We start from the raw sequence: 23,403 nt of genomic DNA, 5'->3' as shown, positions 1-23,403 counted from the left end.
TGTTCTAGTAGGTTCATGAGGTTCTATGAGCTGGGAGCGCAGTGTTCTAGTAGGTTCATAAGGTTCTATGAGCTGGGAGCACAGTGTTCTAGTAGGTTCATAAGGTTCTATGAGCTGAGAGCGCAGTGTTCTAGTAGGTTCATAAGGTTCTATGAGCTGGGAGCGCAGTGTTCTAGTAGGTTCATAAGGTTCTATGAGCTGGGAGCGCAGTGTTCTAGTAGGTTCATAAGGTTCTATGAGCTGGGAGCACAGTGTTCTAGTAGGCTCATAAGGTTCTATGAGCTGGGAGCGCAGTGTTCTAGTAGGTTCATAAGGTTCTATGAGCTGGGAGCGCAGTGTTCTAGTAGGTACATAAGGTTCTATGAGCTGGGAGCGCAGTGTTCTAGTAGGTTCATAAGGTTCTATGAGCTGGGAGCGCAGTGTTCTAGTAGGTTCATAAGGTTCTATGAGCTGGGAGCACAATGTTCTAGTAGGTTCATAAGGTTCTATGAGCTGGGAGCGCAGTGTTCTAGTAGGTTCATAAGGTTCTATGAGCTGGGAGCGCAGTGTTCTAGTAGGTTCATAAGGTTCTATGAGCTGGGAGCACAGTGTTCTAGTAGGTTCATAAGGTTCTATGAGCTGGGAGCACAGTGTTCTAGTAGGTTCATAAGGTTCTATGAGCTGGGAGCACAGTGTTCTAGTAGGTTCATAAGGTTCTATGAGCTGGGAGCGCAGTGTTCTAGTAGGTTCATGAGGTTCTATGAGCTGGGAGCGCAGTGTTCTAGTAGGTTCATAAGGTTCTATGAGCTGGGAGCACAGTGTTCTAGTAGGTTCATAAGGTTCTATGAGCTGAGAGCGCAGTGTTCTAGTAGGTTCATAAGGTTCTATGAGCTGGGAGCGCAGTGTTCTAGTAGGTTCATAAGGTTCTATGAGCTGGGAGCGCAGTGTTCTAGTAGGTTCATAAGGTTCTATGAGCTGGGAGCACAGTGTTCTAGTAGGCTCATAAGGTTCTATGAGCTGGGAGCGCAGTGTTCTAGTAGGTTCATAAGGTTCTATGAGCTGGGAGCGCAGTGTTCTAGTAGGTACATAAGGTTCTATGAGCTGGGAGCGCAGTGTTCTAGTAGGTTCATAAGGTTCTATGAGCTGGGAGCGCAGTGTTCTAGTAGGTTCATAAGGTTCTATGAGCTGGGAGCACAGTGTTCTAGTAGGTTCATAAGGTTCTATGAGCTGGGAGCGCAGTGTTCTAGTAGGTTCATAAGGTTCTATGAGCTGGGAGCGCAGTGTTCTAGTAGGTTCATAAGGTTCTATGAGCTGGGAGCGCAGTGTTCTAGTAGGTTCATAAGGTTCTATGAGCTGGGAGCGCAGTGTTCTAGTAGGTTCATGAGGTTCTATGAGCTGGGAGCGCAGTGTTCTAGTAGGTTCATAAGGTTCTATGAGCTGGGAGCACAGTGTTCTAGTAGGTTCATAAGGTTCTATGAGCTGGGAGCACAGTGTTCTAGTAGGTTCATAAGGTTCTATGAGCTGGGAGCACAGTGTTCTAGTAGGTTCATAAGGTTCTATGAGCTGAGAGCACAGTGTTCTAGTAGGTTCATAAGGTTCTATGAGCTGGGAGCACAGTGTTCTAGTAGGTTCATAAGGTTCTATGAGCTGGGAGCGCAGTGTTCTAGTAGGTACATAAGGTTCTATGAGCTGGGAGCGCAGTGTTCTAGTAGGTTCATAAGGTTCTATGAGCTGGGAGCGCAGTGTTCTAGTAGGTTCATAAGGTTCTATGAGCTGGGAGCGCAGTGTTCTAGTAGGTTCATAAGGTTCTATGAGCTGGGAGCGCAGTGTTCTAGTAGGTTCATAAGGTTCTATGAGCTGGGAGCGCAGTGTTCTAGTAGGTTCATAAGGTTCTATGAGCTGGGAGCACAGTGTTCTAGTAGGTTCATAAGGTTCTATGAGCTGGGAGCGCAGTGTTCTAGTAGGTTCATGATGATCACTTGTTAATAAATGATTGTTTTTATTGTTTAGAGCTGAGGTTCTTAGTATTTCCCATGATGCAACGCTCTGCTTATTATTATTAAAACTATCTGAGCGGAAGCCGCAATAATTATTTTCGTAGGATGGCGAAGGACTGTGCAGACTCTGACCATGCCTTCGCCATCCTAGACACAAAACGCTACAGTTTGTTTCACTACAACTCCCAGCAGCCACCGCGCCGCCACAGCTTCCGGCAGGGAGGAAGAGGAGCAGCAGCTGAAGGTAAACAGCTGATCGGTTCTGATCCGTTTCACCGTTAAACTCTCCGGTTCTACTCATGTCCGTTTGCTCCGGTAGCGCGTGACATACCGGCACACTGACGTCACTGCTCCCGCTGTTTGTCCGGGTGTGACAAAGAAGTCCGCGCGCTTTAAAAGCAGAAGTATCTGTTAGCCTGTTAGCATGTGTAATGGGAATTATTATTATTCATCTTCTCTGATGATTAACTATGTGTGTGTGTGTGTGTGTGTGTGTGTGTGTGTGTGTGTGTGTGTGTGTGTGTGTGTGTGTGTGTGTGTGTGTGTGTGTGTGTGTGTGTGAGTGAGTGGTGAGTGAGTGGTGAGTGAGTGAGTGAGTGAGTGAGTGAGTGAGTGAGTGTGTGTGTGTGTGTGTGTGTGTGTGTGTGTGTGTGTGTGTGTGTGTGAGTGAGTGAGTGAGTGAGTGAGTGAGTGAGTGAGTGAGTGTGTGTGTGTGTGTGTGTGTGTGTGTGTGTGTGTGAGTGAGTGAGTGAGTGAGTGAGTGTGTGTGTGTGTGAGAGTGTGTGAGTGTGTGAGAGTGTGTGTGTGTGAGTGAGTGAGTGAGTGTGTGTGTGTGTGTGTGTGTGTGTGTGTGTGTGTGTGTGTGTGTGTGTGAGTGAGTGAGTGAGTGAGTGAGTGAGTGAGTGAGTGAGTGAGTGAGTGAGTGAGTGAGTGAGTGAGTGAGTGAGTGAGTGTGTGTGTGTGTGTGTGTGTGTGTGTGAGTGAGTGAGTGAGTGAGTGAGTGAGTGAGTGTGAGTGTGTGTGTCATAGTCTGCTGGTTTAATATATACTGGTTTAATATAATCATGTGTTCCAGATGATGAAGGCTGATGAGGAAGACTACTGGAACAGCTCCAAGTTTAAAGCTTTTACCTTCGACGACGAAGATGACCAGGTAGATACACACCTATAGACACACACCTATAGATACACACCTATAGATACACACACCTATAGACACACACCTATAGACACACACCTATAGATACACACCTATAGATACACACCTATAGACACACACCTATAGACACACACCTATAGACACACACCTATAGATACACACCTATAGACACACACCTATAGATACACACCTATAGACACACACCTATAGACACACACCTATAGATACACACCTATAGACACACACCTATAGATACACACCTATAGACACACACCTATAGACACACACCTATAGATACACACCTATAGACACACACCTATAGATACACACCTATAGACACACACCTATAGATACACACCTATAGATACACACCTATAGACACACACCTATAGATACACACCTATAGATACACACCTATAGACACACACCTATAGATACACACCTATAGACACACACCTATAGACACACACCTATAGACACACACCTATAGATACACACCTATAGACACACACCTATAGATACACACCTATAGACACACACCTATAGATACACACCTATAGATACACACCTATAGATACACACCTATAGACACACACCTATAGATACACACCTATAGATACACACTTATAGACACACACCTATAGACACACACCTATAGACACACACATATAGATACACACCTATAGACCCACACCTATAGATACACACCTATAGACACACACCTATAGATACACACCTATAGACACACACACCTATATATACACACCTATAGACACACACCTATAGATACACACTTATAGACACACACCTATAGACACACACACCTATATATACACACCTATAGACACACACCTATAGACACACACCTATAGATACACACTTATAGACACACACCTATAGACACACACACCTATATATACACACCTATAGATACACACCTATAGACACACACCTATAGATACACACCTATAGACACACACCTATAGACACACACCTATAGATACACACTTATAGACACACACCTATAGACACACACACCTATATATACACACCTATAGATACACACCTATAGACACACACCTATAGATACACACCTATAGATACACACCTATAGACACACACCTATAGATACACGCCTACAGACACACACCTATATATACACACCTATATATACACACCTATAGACACACACCTATAGACACACACCTATAGATACACACTTATAGACACACACCTATAGACATACACACCTATATATACACACCTATAGACACACACCTATAGATACACACCTATAGACACACACCTATAGATACACACCTATAGATACACACCTATAGACACACACCTATAGACACACACCTATAGACACACACCTATATATACACACTTATAGACACACACCTATATATATACACCTATAGACACACACCTATAGATACACACCTATAGACACACACCTATATATACACACCTATAGACACACACCTATAGACACACACCTATAGACACACACCTATAGATACACACCTATAGACACACACCTATAGATACACACCTATAGATACACACCTATAGACACACACCTATAGACACACACCTATAGACACACACCTATATATACACACTTATAGACACACACCTATAGACACACACCTATAGATACACACCTATAGACACACACCTATAGACACACACATATAGACACACACCTATAGACACACACCTATAGACACACACCTATAGACACACACCTATAGATACACACCTATAGACACACAGCTATAGACACACACCTATAGACACACACCTATAGACACACACCTATATATACACACCTATAGACACACACCTATAGATACACACCTATAGATACACACCTATAGATACACACCTATATATACACACCTATAGACACACACCTATAGTTACACGCCTATAGATACACACCTATAGATATACACCTATAGACACACACCTATAGATACACACCTATAGATATACACCTATAGACACACACCTATAGATACACACCTATAGATACACACCTATATATACACACCTATAGACACACACCTATAGACACACACCTATATATACACACCTATATATACACACCTATATATACACACCTATAGATACACACCTATAGATACACACCTATAGATACACACCTATAGATACACACCTATATATATACACACCTATAGATCCACACCTATATATACACACCTATAGACACACAGCTATAGACACACACCTATAAACACACACCTATAGACACACACCTATATATACACACCTATAGACACACACCTATAGACACACACCTATATATACACACCTATAGATACACACCTATAGACACACACCTATAGATACACACCTATAGACACACACCTATAGATACACACCTATAGATACACACCTATATATACACACCTATAGATACACACCTATAGATACACACCTATAGATACACACCTATAGACACACACCTATAGACACACACCTATAGACCCACACCTATAGACACACACCTATAGACACACACCTATAGACACACACCTATATATACACACCTATAGACATACACCTATAGACACACACCTATATATATACACACCTATAGATCCACACCTATATATACACACCTATAGACACACACCTATAGACACACACCTATAGATACACACCTATAGATACACACCTATATATATACACACCTATAGATCCACACCTATATATACACACCTATAGACACACACCTATAGACACACACCTATAGACACACCTATAGACACACACCTATAGACACACACCTATAGACACACCTATAGACACACACCTATAGATCCACACCTATATATACACACCTATAGACACACACCTATAGACACACACCTATAGACACACACCTATATATACACACCTATAGACACACACCTATAGACACACACCTATAGATACACACCTATAGATATACACCTATATATACACACCTATAGATACACACCTATATATACACACCTATAGACACACACCTATATATACACACCTATAGATACACACCTATATATACACACCTATAGATACACACCTATAGATACACACCTATAGATACACACCTATAGACACACACCTATATATACACACCTATAGATACACACCTATATATACACACCTATAGATACACACCTATAGACACACACCTATAGACACACACCTATAGACACACACCTATAGACCCACACCTATAGACACACACCTATAGACACACACCTATAGACACACACCTATAGATACACACCTATAGATACACACCTATAGACATACACCTATAGATACACACCTATAGATACACACCTGTAGATACACACCTGTAGATACACACCTATAGATACACACCTATAGATACACACCTATAGACACACACACCTATAGATACACACCTATATATACACACCTATAGACACACACCTATATATACACACCTATAGACACACACCTATAGACATACACCTATAGATACACACCTATAGATACACACCTATATATACACACCTATAGACACACACCTATAGACATACACCTATAGATACACACCTATAGATACACACCTATATATACACACCTATAGATATAGGGGTTCGGACCCTAACCCTTTAGGTATCTTTGGTCTCCGTCAGCTGAAGGAGTCGAAGCAGGCCGTGAACCGGCTCCGCCCGCTGGTGGAGGAAGACGATGATGAAGACGAGGTGGAGAAGGTCAGCTGGAGCGGAGAGCCAATAGGAAGTAAGAGCACATTTATATTAATGAGAGCTGCTCTGTGATTGGCTGCGGCCGGCTGGATCGTCTCTGATTGGCTGTGTGTCCGCAGGTATTTCCTGGTCCGTCAAAGAGACGGCAGCGTCCAATCAGAGGACAGACAGAGACAGAGAGCCCGCCTTCTCCAAAAGCAACACGGATACCCCACCCAAGAGTTCCTCCACCTACTCCCTCAGCGCGCTGTTCAAAGGTGAGACGGGTGGAGAACCATAGCAGGTGGAGAACCATAGCAGGTGGAGAACCACAGCAGGTGGAGAATAGGGAACAGGTGGAGAACAGGGAACAGGTGGAGAATAGGGATCAGGTGGAGAACAGGGAACAGGTGGAGAACAGGGAAGAGGTGGAGAACAGGTAGCAGGTGGAGAACCATAGCAGGTGGAGAACCATAGCAGGTGGAGAACAGAGAACAGGGATCAGGTGGAGAACAGGGAACAGGTGGAGAACAGGGAAGAGGTGGAGAACAGGTAGCAGGTGGAGAACCATAGCAGGTGGAGAACAGAGAACAGGGATCAGGTGGAGAACAGGGAACAGGTGGAAAACCACAGCAGGTCGAGAACAGGGATCAGGTGGAGAACCACTAGCAGGTGGAGAACATGTAGCAGGTGGAGAACAGGGAACAGGTGGAGAACAGGTAGCAGGTGGAGAACCATAGCAGGTGGAGAACAGAGAACAGGGATCAGGTGGAGAACATGGAACAGGTGGAGAACAGGTAGCAGGTGGAGAACATGTAGCAGGTGGAGAACAGGTAGCAGGTGGAGAACCATAGCAGGTGGAGAACAGAGAACAGGGATCAGGTGGAGAACAGGGAACAGGTGGAGAACAGGGAACAGGTGAAGAACAGGTAGCAGGTGGAGAACAGGGAACAGGTGGAGAACAGGTAACAGGTGGGGAAAAGGTAGCAGGTGGAGAACAGGGAACAGGTGGAGAACCGGTAACAGGTGGAGCACAGGGAACAGGTGGAGAACCAGTAACAGGTGGAGCACAGGGAACAGTTTGAGCACAGGGAACAGGTGGAGAACAGGTAACAGGTGAAGAACAGGTAGCAGGTGGAGAACAGGGAACAGGTGGACAACAGGGAACAGGTGGAGAACCGGTAACAGGTGGAGAACCGGTAACAGGTGGAGAACAGGGAACAGGTGGAGAACAGGTAGTAGATGGAGAACCGGTAACAGGTGGAGAACCGGTAGCAGGTGGAGAACAGGGAACAGGTGGAGCACAGGGAACAGGTGGAGAACAGGTAACAGGTGGAGAACAGGGAACAGGTGGAGAACACGTAGTAGATGGAGAACCGGTAACAGGTGGAGAACCGGTAGCAGGTGGAGCACAGGGAACAGGTGGAGAACAGGTAACAGGTGGAGAACAGGGAACAGGTGGACAACAGGGAACAGGTGGAGAACAGGTAACAGGTGGACAACAGTGAACAGGTGGACAACAGTGAACAGGTGGAGAACAGGGAACAGGTGGAGAACCGGTAGCAGGTGGACAACAGGGAACAGGTGGAGAACAGGGAACAGGTGGAGAACAGTGAACAGGTGGAGAACAGTGAACAGGTGGAGAACAGGGAACAGGTGGAGAATAGGTAGCAGGTGGAGAACATGTAGCAGGTGGAGAACAGGTAGCAGGTGGAGAGCCATAGCAGGTGGAGAACAGAGAACAGGGAACAGGTGGAGAACAGGGAACAGGTGGAGAAAAGGTAGCAGGTGGAGAACAGGGAACAGGTGGAGAACAGGTAACAGGTGGAGAACAGGGAACAGGTGGAGAACCGGTAACAGGTGGAGCACAGGGAACAGGTGGAGAACAGTGACATCATCATCTGATCAGTTTACAAACTGAATATTGATTTTTTTTCTCTGCAGGAAAAACAAGAAACTTCCAGACGTTCACCGAGTGTGAGTCTGAGAATGAATGAGTGAATATAAAGAGAATGAATGAGTGAATATACTGAGAATGAATGAGTGAATATACTGAGAATGAATGAGTGAATATACTGAGAATGAATGAGTGAATATAAAGAGAATGAATGAGTGAATATGCTGAGAATGAATGAGTGAATATGCTGAGAATGAATGAGTGAATATACTGAGAATGAATGAGTGAATATACTGAGAATGAATGAGTGAATATAAAGAGAATGAATGAGTGAATATACTGAGAATGAATGAGTGAATATACTGAGAATGAATGAGTGAATATAAAGAGAATGAATGAGTGAATATAAAGAGAATGAATGAGTGAATATGCTGAGAATGAATGAGTGAATATAAAGAGAATGAATGAGTGAATATAAAGAGAATGAATGAGTGAATATACTGAGAATGAATGAGTGAATATAAAGAGAATGAATGAGTGAATATACTGAGAATGAATGAGTGAATATACTGAGAATGAATGAGTGAATATAAAGAGAATGAATGAGTGAATATAAAGAGAATGAATGAGTGAATATACTGAGAATGAATGAGTGAATATAAAGAGAATGAATGAGTGAATATAAAGAGAATGAATGAGTGAATATAAAGAGAATGAATGAGTGAATATAAAGAGAATGGATGAGTGAATATAAAGAGAATGAATGAGTGAATATAAAGAGAATGAATGAGTGAATATACTGAGAATGAATGAGTGAATATAAAGAGAATGAATGAGTGAATATACTGAGAATGAATGAGTGAATATAAAGAGAATGAATGAGTGAATATAAAGAGAATGAATGAGTGAATATACTGAGAATGAATGAGTGAATATAAAGAGAATGAATGAGTGAATATGCTGAGAATGGATGAGTGAATATAAAGAGAATGAATGAGTGAATATGAAGAGAATGAATGAGTGAATATAAAGAGAATGAATGAGTGAATATAAAGAGAATGAATGAGTGAATATGCTGAGAATGAATGAGTGAATATAAAGAGAATGAATGAATGAATATAAAGAGAATGAATGAGTGAATATAAAGAGAATGAATGAGTGAATATAAAGAGAATGAATGAATGAATATGTTGAGAATGAATGAGTGAATAAATGAATGAATGAGTGAATATACTGAGAATGAATGAGTGAATATGCTGAGAATGAATGAGTGAATATGCTGAGAATGAATGAGTGAATATAAAGAGAATGAATGAGTGAATATACTGAGAATGAATATACTGAGAATGAATGAGTGGATATACTGAGAATGAATGAGTGAATATACTGAGAATGAATGAGTGAATATAAAGAGAATGAGTGAGTGAATAAATGAATGAATGAGTGAATAAATGAATGAATGAGTGAATATAAAGAGAATGAATGAGTGAATAAATGAATGAATGAGTGAATATAAAGAGAATGAATGAGTGAATAAATGAATGAATGAGTGAATATAAAGAGAATGAATGAGTGAATATAAAGAGAATGAGTGAGTGAATAAATGAATGAATGAGTGAATGACTAGATATTTTTCTGCTTCAGCACTCAGCAGTGAATCTTCTGTCAGACTCTACGCTCCGGAGCTCCGAAAACCCAAATCTGAATGCAAGGTAAACTGATTACAGTCAGGTTGATAATCTGATTACAGTCAGACTGATAATCTGATTACAGTCAGATTGATAATCTGATTACAGTCAGGCTGATAATCTGATTACAGTCAGGCTGATAATCTGATTACAGTCAGGCTGATAATCTGATTACAGTCAGACTGATAATCTGATTACAGTCAGGCTGATAATCTGATTACAGTCAGGCTGATAATCTGATTACAGTCAGGCTGATAATCTGATTACAGTCAGACTGATAATCTGATTACAGTCAGGCTGATAATCTGATTACAGTCAGACTGATAATCTGATTACAGTCAGGCTGATAATCTGATTACAGTCAGACTGATAATCTGATTACAGTCAGACTGATAATCTGATTACAGTCAGGCTGATAATCTGATTACAGTCAGGCTGATAATCTGATTACAGTCAGGCTGATAATCTGATTACAGTCAGACTGATAATCTGATTACAGTCAGACTGATAATCTGATTACAGTCAGGCTGATAATCTGATTACAGTCAGACTGATAATCTGATTACAGTCAGGCTGATAATCTGATTACAGTCAGATTGATAATCTGATTACAGTCAGGCTGATAATCTGATTACAGTCAGGCTGATAATCTGATTACAGTCAGACTGATAAACTGATTACAGTCAGACTGATAATCTGATTACAGTCAGACTGATAAACTGATTACAGTCAGACTGATAAACTGATTACAGTCAGGTTGATAATCTGATTACAGTCAGGCGGATAATCTGATTACAGTCAGGCTGATAATCTGATTACAGTCAGGCTGATAATCTGATTACAGTCAGGCTGATAATCTGATTACAGTCAGGCTGATAAACTGATTACAGTCAGGCTGATAATCTGATTACAGTCAGGCTGATAAACTGATTACAGTCAGACTGATAAACTGATTACAGTCAGGCTGATAAACTGATTACAGTCAGACTGATAAACTGATTACAGTCAGACTGATAATCTGATTACAGTCAGGCTGATGTGCCGTTAGCGTGTTCTGGTGTTTTTATGATGTCATCATGTTGTGATGTCAGGATTACGTCAGTGATTGGACGCCTGAGGAGACAGTTCAGAGACTGCAGCAAGGAAAGGTAAAATACCTGTCTGTCTGTCTGTCTCTACCTGTCTGTCTGTCTGTATGTCTGTCTGTCTGTCTGTCTCTGTCTGTCTGTCTGTCTGTCTGTCTCTGTCTGTCTCTGTCTGTCTGTCTGTCTGTCTGTTCCTGTCTGTTTGTCTGTCTGTCTCTACCTGTCTGTCTTTACCTGTCTGTCTGTCTGTTCCTGTCTGTCTGTCTTTACCTGTCTGTCTGTCTGTCTCTACCTGTCTGTCTTTACCTGTCTGTCTGTCTGTCTGTCTGTCTGTCTCTACCTGTCTGTCTTTACCTGTCTGTCTGTCTGTCTGTCTGTCTGTCTGTCTCTACCTGTCTGTCTGTCTGTCTGTCTCTGTCTGTCTGTCTGTCTGTCTGTCTGTCTGTCTGTCTCTACCTGTCTGTCTTTACCTGTCTGTCTGTCTGTCTGTCTGTCTGTCTGTCTGTCTGTCTCTACCTGTCTGTCTTTACCTGTCTGTCTTTACCTGTCTGTCTGTCTGTCTGTCTGTCTCTACCTGTCTGTTTCTACCTGTCTGTCTGTCTGTCTTTACCTGTCTGTCTGTCTGTCTGTCTCTACCTGTCTGTTTCTACCTGTCTGTCTCTGTCTGTCTTGACCTGTCTGTCTGTCTGTCTCTACCTGTCTGTTTCTACCTGTCTGTCTGTCTGCCTGTCTGTCTTGACCTGTCTGTCTGTCTGTCGCTACCTGTCTGTCTGTTCCTGTCAGAGCCACAGACAGGTTGTAGTACCTCTGCCTGTCTGTCTGTGTGTCTCAGGTTGTGTCTCTGGAGAAGTTTCGGTCTCTTCAGGACAAACTGCTGCTGCTGGATTTCGCCGTCAGTGGCAACGATGGAAACGTCATCACAGCGGTAACTTTATTAACACTCTGAGTTAGAGACATGACATCATGTATTTAAACTTTATTGATGCAAGCTTAACGGCAACTGACCTCACTTCTTCTGTTTCAGGTGTTAATTTATTTAAAGAGGACTCTGAGTAAAGGTGAGTCTGCTGCTCTCTGACAGTCTGCTGCTCTCTGCTGCTTTCTGACAGTCTGCTGCTCTCTGACAGTCTGCTGCTCTCTGACAGTCTGCTGCTCTCTGCTGCTCTCTAACAGTCTGCTGCTCTCTGCTGCTCTCTGCTGCTCTCTGACAGTCTGCTGCTCTCTGACAGTCTGCTGCTCTCTGACAGTCTGCTGCTCTCTGCTGCTCTCTGACAGTCTGCTGCTCTCTGCTGCTCTCTGACAGTCTGCTGCTCTCTGCTGCTCTCTAACAGTCTGCTGCTCTCTGACAGTCTGCTGCTCTCTGACAGTCTGCTGCTCTCTAACAGTCTGCTGCTCTCTGACAGTCTGCTGCTCTCTAACAGTCTGCTGCTCTCTAACAGTCTGCTGCTCTCTGACAGTCTGCTGCTCTCTAACAGTCTGATGCTCTCTGCTGCTCTCTGACAGTCTGCTGCTCTCTGACAGTCTGCTGCTCTCTGCTGCTCTCTAACAGTCTGCTGCTCTCTAACAGTCTGCTGCCCTCTGACAGTCTGCTGCTCTCTGCTGCTCCCTGACAGTCTGCTGCTCTCTGACAGTCTGCTGCTCTCTAACAGTCTGCTGCTCTCTGACAGTCTGTTGCTCTCTGACAGTCTGCTGCTCTCTGACAGTCTGCTGCTCTCTGCTGCTCTCTAACAGTCTGCTGCTCTCTGCTGCTCTCTGCTGCTCTCTGCTGCTCTCTAACAGTCTGCTGCTCTCTGACAGTCTGCTGCTCTCTGCTGCTCTCTGACAGTCTGCTGCTCTCTGACAGTCTGCTGCTCTCTGCTGCTCTCTGACAGTCTGCTGCTCTCTGACAGTCTGCTGCTCTCTGCTGCTCTCTGACAGTCTGCTGCTCTCTGCTGCTCTCTGACAGTCTGCTGCTCTCTGCTGCTCTCTGACAGTCTGCTGCTCTCTGCTGCTCTCTGACAGTCTGCTGCTCTCTGCTGCTCTCTGCTGCTCTCTGACAGTCTGCTGCTCTCTGACAGTCTGCTGCTCTCTGCTGCTCTCTGACAGTCTGCTGCTCTCTGCTGCTCTCTGACAGTCTGCTGCTCTCTGCAGCTCTCTGACAGTCTGCTGCTCTCTGACAGTCTGCTGCTCTCTGCTGCTCTCTGACAGTCTGCTGCTCTCTGACAGTCTGCTGCTCGCTAACAGTCTGCTGCTCTCTAACAGTCTGCTGCTCTCTAACAGTCTGCTGCTCTCTGCTGCTCTCTGACAGTCTGCTGCTCTCTGACAGTCTGCTGCTCTCTGACAGTCTGCTGCTCTCTGACAGTCTGCTGCTCTCTGCTGCTCTCTGCTGCTCTCTGACAGTCTGCTGCTCTCTGACAGTCTGCTGCTCTCTGCTGCTCTCTGACAGTCTGCTGCTCTCTGCTGCTCTCTGACAGTCTGCTGCTCTCTAACAGTCTGCTGCTCTCTAACAGTCTGCTGCTCTCTGACAGTCTGCTGCTCTCTGCTGCTCTCTGACAGTCTGCTGCTCTCTGACAGTCTGCTGCTCTCTGCTGCTCTCTGACAGTCTGCTGCTCTCTGACAGTCTGCTGCTCTCTGCTGCTCTCTGACAGTCTGCTGCTCTCTGACAGTCTGCTGCTCTCTGACAGTCTGCTGCTCTCTGACAGTCTGCTGCTCTCTAACAGTCTGCTGCTCTCTAACAGTCTGCTGCTCTCTGACAGTCTGCTGCTCTCTAACAGTCTGCTGCTCTCTGCTGCTCTCTGACAGTCTGCTGCTCTCTGACAGTCTGCTGCTCTCTGCTGCTCTCTGACAGTCTGCTGCTCTCTGCTGCTTTCTGACAGTCTGCTGCTCTCTAACAGTCTGCTGCTCTCTGACAGTCTGCTGCTCTCTGACAGTCTGCTGCTCTCTGCTGCTCTCTAACAGTCTGCTGCTCTCTGACAGTCTGCTGCTCTCTGACAGTCTGCTGCTCTCTGACAGTCTGCTGCTCTCTGCTGCTCTCTGACAGTCTGCTGCTCTCTGACAGTCTGCTGCTCTCTTCTGCTCTCTGCTGCTCTCTGCTGCTCTCTGCTGCTCTCTGCTGCTCTCTGACAGTCTGCTGCTCTCTGACAGTCTGCTGCTCTCTGACAGTCTGCTGCTCTCTGCTGCTCTCTGCTGCTCTCTAACAGTCTGCTGCTCTCTGCTGCTCTCTGACAGTCTGCTGCTCTCTGACAGTCTGCTGCTCTCTGACAGTCTGCTGCTCTCTGACAGTCTGCTGCTCTCTGACAGTCTGCTGCTCTTTGACAGTCTGCTGCTCTCTGACAGTCTGCTGCTCTCTGACAGTCTGCTGCTCTCTGACAGTCTGCTGCTCTCTAACAGTCTGCTGCTCTCTGCTGCTCTCTGACAGTCTGCTGCTCTCTGACGTTGTGCCGTCTCGTTCTCAGAGGTTCTGGTTCGGGAGTTGGAGTCCAGACAAACGGCTCTGAGACATTTCATCCATTATCTGACTGAGACCAAAGACCAGAGACTGCTGCTGGAGCTGCTCAGGTTAGTTCACACCTCCTCACTGCTCCTCACACCTCCTCACTGCTCCTCACAGCTCCTCACAGCTCCTCACTAATCCTCACACTTCCTCACAGCTCCTCACACCTCCTCACTGCTCCTCACACCTCCTCACAGCTCCTCACTGCTCCTCACACCTCCTCACAGCTCCTCACACCTCCTCACTGCTCCTCACACCTCCTCACTGCTCCTCACACCTCCTCACAGCTCCTAACAGCTCCTCACACCTCACTGCTCCTCACTGCTCCTCACTGCTCCTCACTGCTCCTCACAGCTCCTCACTAATCCTCACACCTCCTCACTGCTCCTCACAGCTCCTCACAGCTCCTCACTAATCCTCACACCTCCTCACTGCTCCTCACACCTCCTCACTGCTCCTCACACCTCCTCACTGCTCCTCACACCTCCTCACAGCTCCTCACTGCTCCTAACAGCTCCTCACACCTCACTGCTCCTCACTGCTCCTCACACCTCCTCACTGCTCCTCACAGCTCCTCACACCTCACTGCTCCTCACAGCTCCTCACTAATCCTCACACCTCCTCACTGCTCCTCACAGCTCTTCACACCTCACTGCTCCTCACAGCTCCTCACAGCTCCTCACAGCTCCTCACTAATCCTCACACCTCCTCACTGCTCCTCACAGCTCCTCACACCTCCTCACTGCTCCTCACTGCTCTTCACACCTCCTCACTAATCCTCACACCTCCTCACTGCTCCTCACTGCTCCTCACAGCTCCTCACTGCTCCTCACAGCTCCTCACACCTCACTGCTCCTCACAGCTCCTCACAGCTCCTCACTAATCCTCACACCTCCTCACAGCTCCTCACTAATCCTCACACCTCCTCACTGCTCCTCACAGCTCCTCACTAATCCTCACACCTCCTCACTAATCCTCACACCTCCTCACTGCTCCTCACACCTCCTCACAGCTCCTCACTGCTCCTCACAGCTCCTCACTAATCCTCACACCTCCTCACTGCTCCTCACAGCTCCTCACACCTCACTGCTCCTCACAGCTCCTCACTAATCCTCACACCTCCTCACTGCTCCTCACTGCTCTTCACACCTCCTCACTGCTCCTCACTGCTCCTCACAGCTCCTCACACCTCACTGCTCCTCACAGCTCCTCACAGCTCCTCACTAATCCTCACACCTCCTCACTGCTCCTCACAGCTCCTCACACCTCACTGCTCCTCACAGCTCCTCACTAATCCTCACACCTCCTCACTGCTCCTCACTGCTCTTCACACCTCCTCACTGCTCCTCACTGCTCCTCACAGCTCCTCACACCTCACAGCTCCTCACTGCTCCTCACAGCTCCTCACAGCTCCTCACTAATCCTCACACCTCCTCACTGCTCCTCACAGCTCCTCACAGCTCCTCACAGCTCCTCACTAATCCTCACACCTCCTCACTGCTCCTCACTGCTCCTCACTGCTCCTCACACCTCACTGCTCCTCACAGCTCCTCACAGCTCCTCACTGCTCCTCACTGCTCCTCACAGCTCCTCACAGCTCCTCACTGCTCCTCACAGCTCCTCACAGCTCCTCACAGCTCCTCACTGCTCCTCACATGACAGAGTGACATCATCTAACGTTTCTCTCTCCTCCTCAGAGCTCTGGGCCGAATGGAAGACGTAGCGGTAAGAAGTACACACAGTACTACACACAGTACTACACACAGTACTACAGTACTACACACAGTACTACAGTACTACACTCAGTACTACAGTACTACACAAAGTACTACAGTACTACACACAGTACTACAGTAGTACACACAGTACTACACACAGTACTACAGTACTACACACAGTACTACACACAGTACTACACACAGTACTACACACAGTACTACAGTACTACACACAGTACTACAGTACTACACACAGTACTACACACTACACAAAGTACTACAGTAATACACAGTACTACACATAGTACTACAGTACTACACAAAGTACTACAGTACTACACACAGTACTACACACAGTACTACAGTACTACACACAGTACTACAGTAATACACACAGTACTACACATAGTACTACAGTACTACACACAGTACTACACACAGTACTACAGTAATACACACAGTACTACACACAGTACTACAGTAATACACACAGTAGTACACACAGTACTACAGTAGTACACAGTACTACAGTAGTACACACAGTACTACACACAGTACTACAGTAGTACACAGTACTACAGTAATACACACAGTACTACACACAGTACTACAGTAGTACACAGGAGTAGTAACTGAGGGTTGATGATGTCACTTCCTGTCAGCTGATGCAGTATAAGGAACACTTCAACATCCCAGATGAAAACAAGAGGCGGGACTTCCTGAAGAGCTGCCTCAGGTGAGTGACAGCTGCAGGTGATTGGCTCTGACTGAGTGATGATGTCATCAGTGACATCATCTGTGTGTGTGTTTCAGTCTGCCGTTTTCTGGCGAGGATTCGCAGCACGTCCAGGATCACTACACGCTGCTGGAGCGGCAGATCATCATCGAGGTGAGACCGCCGTGATGTCACCGTGGTGACAGCGTGATGTCAGCGTGATGTCAGCGTGATGTCAGCGTGATGTCACTGTGATGTCAGCGTGATGTCACCGTAATGTCAGCTTGATGTCACCGTGATGTCACTGTGATGTCACTGTGATGTCAGCGTGATGTCAGCGTGATGTCAGCGTGATGTCACTGTGATGTCAGCGTGATGTCAGCTTGATGTCAGCGTGATGTCAGCGTGATATCACCGTGATGTCACTGTGATGTCAGCGTGATATCACCGTGATGTCACTGTGATGTCACCGTGATGTCACCGTGATGTCAGCGTGATGTCACTGTGATGTCAGCGTGATGTCACCGTGATGTCACTGTGATGTCACCCTGATGTCAGCGTGATGTCAGCGTGATGTCACTGTGATGTCACCGTGGTGTTAGCGTGATGTCAGCGTGATGTCAGCGTGATGTCACTGTGATGTCAGCGTGATTTCAGCGTGATGTCACTGTGATGTCAGCGTGATGTCAGCGTGATGTCAGCGTGATGTCAGCGTGATGTCACCGTGATGTCAGCGTGATGTCACTGTGATGTCAGCGTGATGTCAGCGTGATGTCACTGTGATGTCAGCGTGATGTCACCGTAATGTCAGCTTGATGTCACCGTGATGTCACTGTGATGTCACTGTGATGTCAGCGTGATGTCAGCGTGATGTCAGCGTGATGTCACTGTGATGTCAGCGTGATGTCAGCTTGATGTCAGCGTGATGTCAGCGTGATATCACCGTGATGTCACTGTGATGTCAGCGTGATATCACCGTGATGTCACTGTGATGTCACCGTGATGTCACCGTGATGTCAGCGTGATGTCACTGTGATGTCAGCGTGATGTCACCGTGATGTCACTGTGATGTCACCCTGATGTCAGCGTGATGTCAGCGTGATGTCACTGTGATGTCACCGTGGTGTTAGCGTGATGTCAGCGTGATGTCAGCGTGATGTCACTGTGATGTCAGCGTGATTTCAGCGTGATGTCACTGTGATGTCAGCGTGATGTCAGCGTGATGTCAGCGTGATGTCAGCGTGATGTCACCGTGATGTCAGCGTGATGTCACTGTGATGTCAGCGTGATGTCAGCGTGATGTCACTGTGATGTCAGCGTGATGTCAGCGTGATGTCAGCGTGATGTCAGCGTGATGTCAGCGTGATGTCACCGTGATGTCAGCGTGATGTCACTGTGATGTCAGCGTGATGTCAGCGTGATGTCAGCGTGATGTCACTGTGATGTCACTGTGATGTCAGCGTGATGTCAGCGTGATGTCACCGTGATGTCAGCGTGATGTCACCGTGATGTCAGCGTGATGTCACTGTGATGTCAGCGTGATGTCAGCGTGATGTCACTGTGATGTCAGCGTGATGTCACTGTGATGTCAGCGTGATGTCAGCGTGATGTCAGCGTGATGTCACTGTGATGTCACTGTGATGTCAGCGTGATGTCAGCGTGATGTCACTGTGATGTCAGCGTGATGTCACTGTGATGTCAGCGTGATGTCAGCGTGATGTCAGCGTGATGTCACTGTGATGTCAGCGTGATGTCAGCGTGATGTCACTGTGATGTCAGCGTGATGTCACTGTGATGTCAGCGTGATGTCACTGTGATGTCAGCGTGATGTCACTGTGATGTCAGCGTGATGTCACCGTGATGTCAGCGTGATGTCAGCATATTATCAGGTTTATTTACTGATGAACCAGTAAAAATATATTCTGATTAAATTCACACAGTGACATCGCGCTGACATCACAGTGACATCACAGTGACATCACAGTGACATCACAGTGACATCGCGCTGACATCACAGTGACATCACAGTGACATCGCGCTGACATCACAGTGACATCACAGTGACATCGCGCTGACATCACAGTGACATCACAGTGACATCACGCTGACAAACAGTTTCATATTCTCATCCTCTGCTTTGTTGCTAGGCAACGGACCGGCAGGCTGAGACCGGCGGGAAAGTAGAAATCTTCCAGAAGTTTCCCAGAAGAGCTTCGATCCTCAACATGCCGCTGATCACGACTCTGTACTACTGCTGCTTCTACCACTACGCCGAGTCTGAGGTCTGATCCTGATCAGCTGATCCTCTTATTGATCCTGATCAGCTGATCCTGATTAATTGATCCTGAACAGCTGATCCTCTTATTGATCCTGAACAGCTGATCCTCTTATTGATCCTGAACAGCTGAGCCTCTTATTGATCCTGATCAGCTGATCCTGATTAATTGATCCTGATCAGCTGATCCTGATTAATGATCCTGAACAGCTGAGCCTCTTATTGATCCTGATCAGCTGATCCTCTTATTGATCCTGATCAGCTGATCCTCTTATTGATCCTGATCAGCTGATCCTGATTAATTGATCCTGATCAGCTGATCCTGATTAATTGATCCTGATCAGCTGATCCTGATACTGACCCTCTTCCTGTCTCTCTTTAGGGGACGTACAGCAGCCCCGCTAACATCCGTCAGACCTTCAGGGTGAGCACCGTCGTGTTTTAAATGAGCATCTTTCTGATTGGCTGACGGCGCCACTAACGAGCTCGTTAACCTTTGACCCCAGATCTCAGAGAAGCAGTTCTTCGTGACGGCGCTGGCGGCGCGGGCAAAGCTGAAAGCCTGGACGGACGTAGACGCTCTGTTCAGCAGCAGGAACTGGCTCGGATTCACCCGCAAGAAATCTCCTCTCAGCTTCCAGAGAGTCGTCGACATCCTCAACAAGAACTCCGCCCCCACGCAGGTGATTGGTTACAGGTGTAGTGATTGATTGACAGGTGTAGTGATTGACAGGTGTATTGATTGACAGGTGTAGTGATTGACAGGTGTAGTGATTGATTGACAGGTGTATTGATTGATTGACAGGTGTATTGATTGACAGGTGTAGTGATTGACAGGTGTAGTGATTGATTGACAGGTGTAGTGATTGATTGACAGGTGTAGTGATTGACAGGTGTAGTGATTGACAGGTGTAGTGATTGATTGACAGGTGTATTGATTGATTGACAGGTGTATTGATTGATTGACAGGTGTATTGATTGATTGACAGGTGTATTGATTGATTGACAGGTGTAGTGATTGACAGGTGTAGTGATTGATTGACAGGTGTAGTGATTGACAGGTGTAGTGATTGATTGACAGGTGTAGTGATTGACAGGTGTAGTGATTGATTGACAGGTGTAGTGATTGATTGACAGGTGTATTGATTGATTGACAGGTGTATTGATTGATTGACAGGTGTATTGATTGATTGACAGGTGTAGTGATTGACAGGTGTAGTGATTGATTGACAGGTGTAGTGATTGACAGGTGTAGTGATTGATTGACAGGTGTAGTGATTGACAGGTGTAGTGATTGACAGGTGTAGTGATTGACAGATGTAGTGATTGATTGACAGGTGTAGTGATTGACAGGTGTAGTGATTGATTGACAGGTGTAGTGATTGACAGGTGTAGTGATTGATTGACAGGTGTAGTGATTGATTGACAGGTGTAGTGATTGACAGGTGTAGTGATTGATTGACAGGTGTAGTGATTGATTGACAGGTGTAGTGATTGATTGACAGGTGTAGTGATTGACAGGTGTAGTGATTGATTGACAGGTGTAGTGATTGATTGACAGGTGTAGTGATTGATTGACAGGTGTAGTGATTGATTGACAGGTGTAGTGATTGACAGATGTAGTGATTGATTGACAGGTGTAGTGATTGACAGGTGTAGTGATTGATTGACAGGTGTAGTGATTGACAGGTGTAGTGATTGACAGGTGTAGTGATTGATTGACAGGTGTAGTGATTGATTGACAGGTGTAGTGATTGATTGACAGGTGTATTGATTGATTGACAGGTGTAGTGATTGACAGGTGTAGTGATTGACAGGTGTAGTGATTGATTGACAGGTGTATTGATTGATTGACAGGTGTAGTGATTGACAGGTGTAGTGATTGACAGGTGTAGTGATTGATTGACAGGTGTAGTGATTGATTGACAGGTGTAGTGATTGATTGACAGGTGTAGTGATTGACAGGTGTAGTGATTGACAGGTGTAGTGATTGATTGACAGGTGTAGTGATTGATTGACAGGTGTAGTGATTGACAGGTGTAGTGATTGACAGGTGTAGTGATTGACAGGTGTAGTGATTGATTGACAGGTGTAGTGATTGATTGACAGGTGTAGTGATTGACAGGTGTAGTGATTGACAGGTGTATTGATTGATTGACAGGTGTAGTGATTGATTGACAGGTGTATTGATTGATTGACAGGTGTAGTGATTGACAGGTGTAGTGATTGACAGGTGTAGTGATTGATTGACAGGTGTAGTGATTGATTGACAGGTGTAGTGATTGACAGGTGTATTGATTGATTGACAGGTGTATTGATTGATTGACAGGTGTAGTGATTGACAGGTGTAGTGATTGACAGGTGTAGTGATTGACAGGTGTAGTGATTGACAGGTGTATTGATTGATTGACAGGTGTATTGATTGATTGACAGGTGTAGTGATTGACAGGTGTAGTGATTGACAGGTGTAGTGATTGATTGACAGGTGTAGTGATTGATTGACAGGTGTATTGATTGATTGACAGGTGCTGCAGGAGTACGTCGGACTGATCGGAGACGCTGATTTGAGGATTTCTTTGGCTCAGAAACATAAATGTCACGACATCGTCATCAACGTGAGTCTCTGATTGGTTCTTAAATAGTAACCTGACACCTCTGTGGTAGTGATGTCATAATGACCTGTGTGTCTCTGGGCCAATCAGACGTACCGAGACCTGAAGGACCGGCAGCTGTTGCTAGGATACCGAGGGAAAGTGGAGAGGGGTTCAGCGGAGGAGAGGAAGATCAACGAGCTGCTCAACAACTCGGTGAGTGTCTTCATCTTCATCATCATCATTACATCATCATTATTACATCATCATCTTCATCATCATCATTATTACATCATCTTCATCATCATTACATCATCATTATTACATCATCATTATTACATCATAATCTTCATCATCATCATTATTACATCATAATCTTCATCATCATCATTATTACATCATAATCTTCATCATCATCATTATTACATCATCATCATCATTATTACATCATCATTATTACATCATCTTCATCAACATCATTACATCATCATTATTACATCATCATTATTTCATCATCATTACATCATCATCATTACATCAACATTATTACATCATAATCTTCATCATCATGTGACCTCACTGAACTCGTTTCTTCTTCTCTTTCAGCAAATCCGGTGGAAGAACTGAAGACGTGCCACTTCCTGTTTAAAGAGACGACCCGCCATCACCGTGACAACAGGAGCGTCCAATCAGCTCATTTCTGCTTTTCTCTCATTGGACAGACACAAAAACCTTTGGTTTGACTCCGCCCCCTTCGTGCATGGAGGGGGCGGGGCTTCTCCTGATGACTCATCGCTTCAACATTCCTGCTTTTAACCTTTAAACCTTTATATTTAATAAAAACACATTTAAAGGCATTTATTGATTTACTTGTTTTAAATAAATTACATGAAGCTATATATATATATATATATATATATATATATATATATATATATATATATATATATATATATATATATATATATATATATTTTTATTATCTCTCTCTCTCTCTAGATAGAGAGAAAGAGAGAGAGATAATATATATTATATATAATATATATATATATATATATATATATACACACAGTTGTGGTCAAAAGTT

General features: G+C 45.2%; 1 protein-coding gene across 2 annotated transcripts; it reads left to right on the top strand.

Annotated features, from left to right (window-relative positions):
• Positions 1-2,166: 2,166 nt before the first annotated feature.
• Positions 2,167-23,165, top strand: LOC128376788 (spermatogenesis-defective protein 39 homolog). Of its 2 annotated transcripts, none has more exons than XM_053336637.1 (19): positions 2,167-2,220; positions 3,052-3,129; positions 6,825-6,930; positions 7,016-7,153; positions 8,820-8,852; positions 10,417-10,484; positions 11,552-11,608; positions 12,378-12,470; positions 12,570-12,603; positions 14,980-15,082; positions 16,715-16,742; positions 17,398-17,471; positions 17,549-17,624; positions 19,598-19,732; positions 20,108-20,149; positions 20,232-20,408; positions 22,251-22,340; positions 22,428-22,532; positions 22,923-23,165. In XM_053336637.1, the coding sequence occupies exons 2-19, from the start codon at positions 3,052-3,054 to the stop codon at positions 22,941-22,943; spliced, it is 1,458 nt and encodes a 485-aa protein (XP_053192612.1). In that variant the 5' UTR covers positions 2,167-2,220; the 3' UTR covers positions 22,944-23,165. The 2 variants fall into 2 exon arrangements, with proteins under 2 accessions (XP_053192612.1, XP_053192613.1); XM_053336638.1 differs by having other exon boundaries at positions 8,820-8,856; positions 10,424-10,484.
• Positions 23,166-23,403: the final 238 nt, after the last annotated feature.

The sequence above is a fragment of the Scomber japonicus genome, chromosome 17, assembly GCF_027409825.1.
Source record: "Scomber japonicus isolate fScoJap1 chromosome 17, fScoJap1.pri, whole genome shotgun sequence".
NCBI lineage: Eukaryota > Metazoa > Chordata > Actinopteri > Scombriformes > Scombridae > Scomber > Scomber japonicus.
The sequence above is the reverse complement of the archived record's forward strand: the minus strand, read 5'-3'. Positions and strand labels throughout refer to the sequence as shown.

What these genes read in the sequence shown, in the direction of transcription:
- LOC128376788 (XM_053336637.1), top strand. Translation starts at nt 3,052, where the DNA reads ATGATGAAGGCTGATGAGGAAGACTACTGGAACAGCTCCAAGTTTAAA. An exon ending in TTCCTGAAGAGCTGCCTCAG is followed by an intron (nt 17,472 to 17,548) that starts GTGAGTGACAGC and finishes TGTGTGTTTCAG; the next exon opens with TCTGCCGTTTTCTGGCGAGG. An exon ending in ACCACTACGCCGAGTCTGAG is followed by an intron (nt 19,733 to 20,107) that starts GTCTGATCCTGA and finishes GTCTCTCTTTAG; the next exon opens with GGGACGTACAGCAGCCCCGC.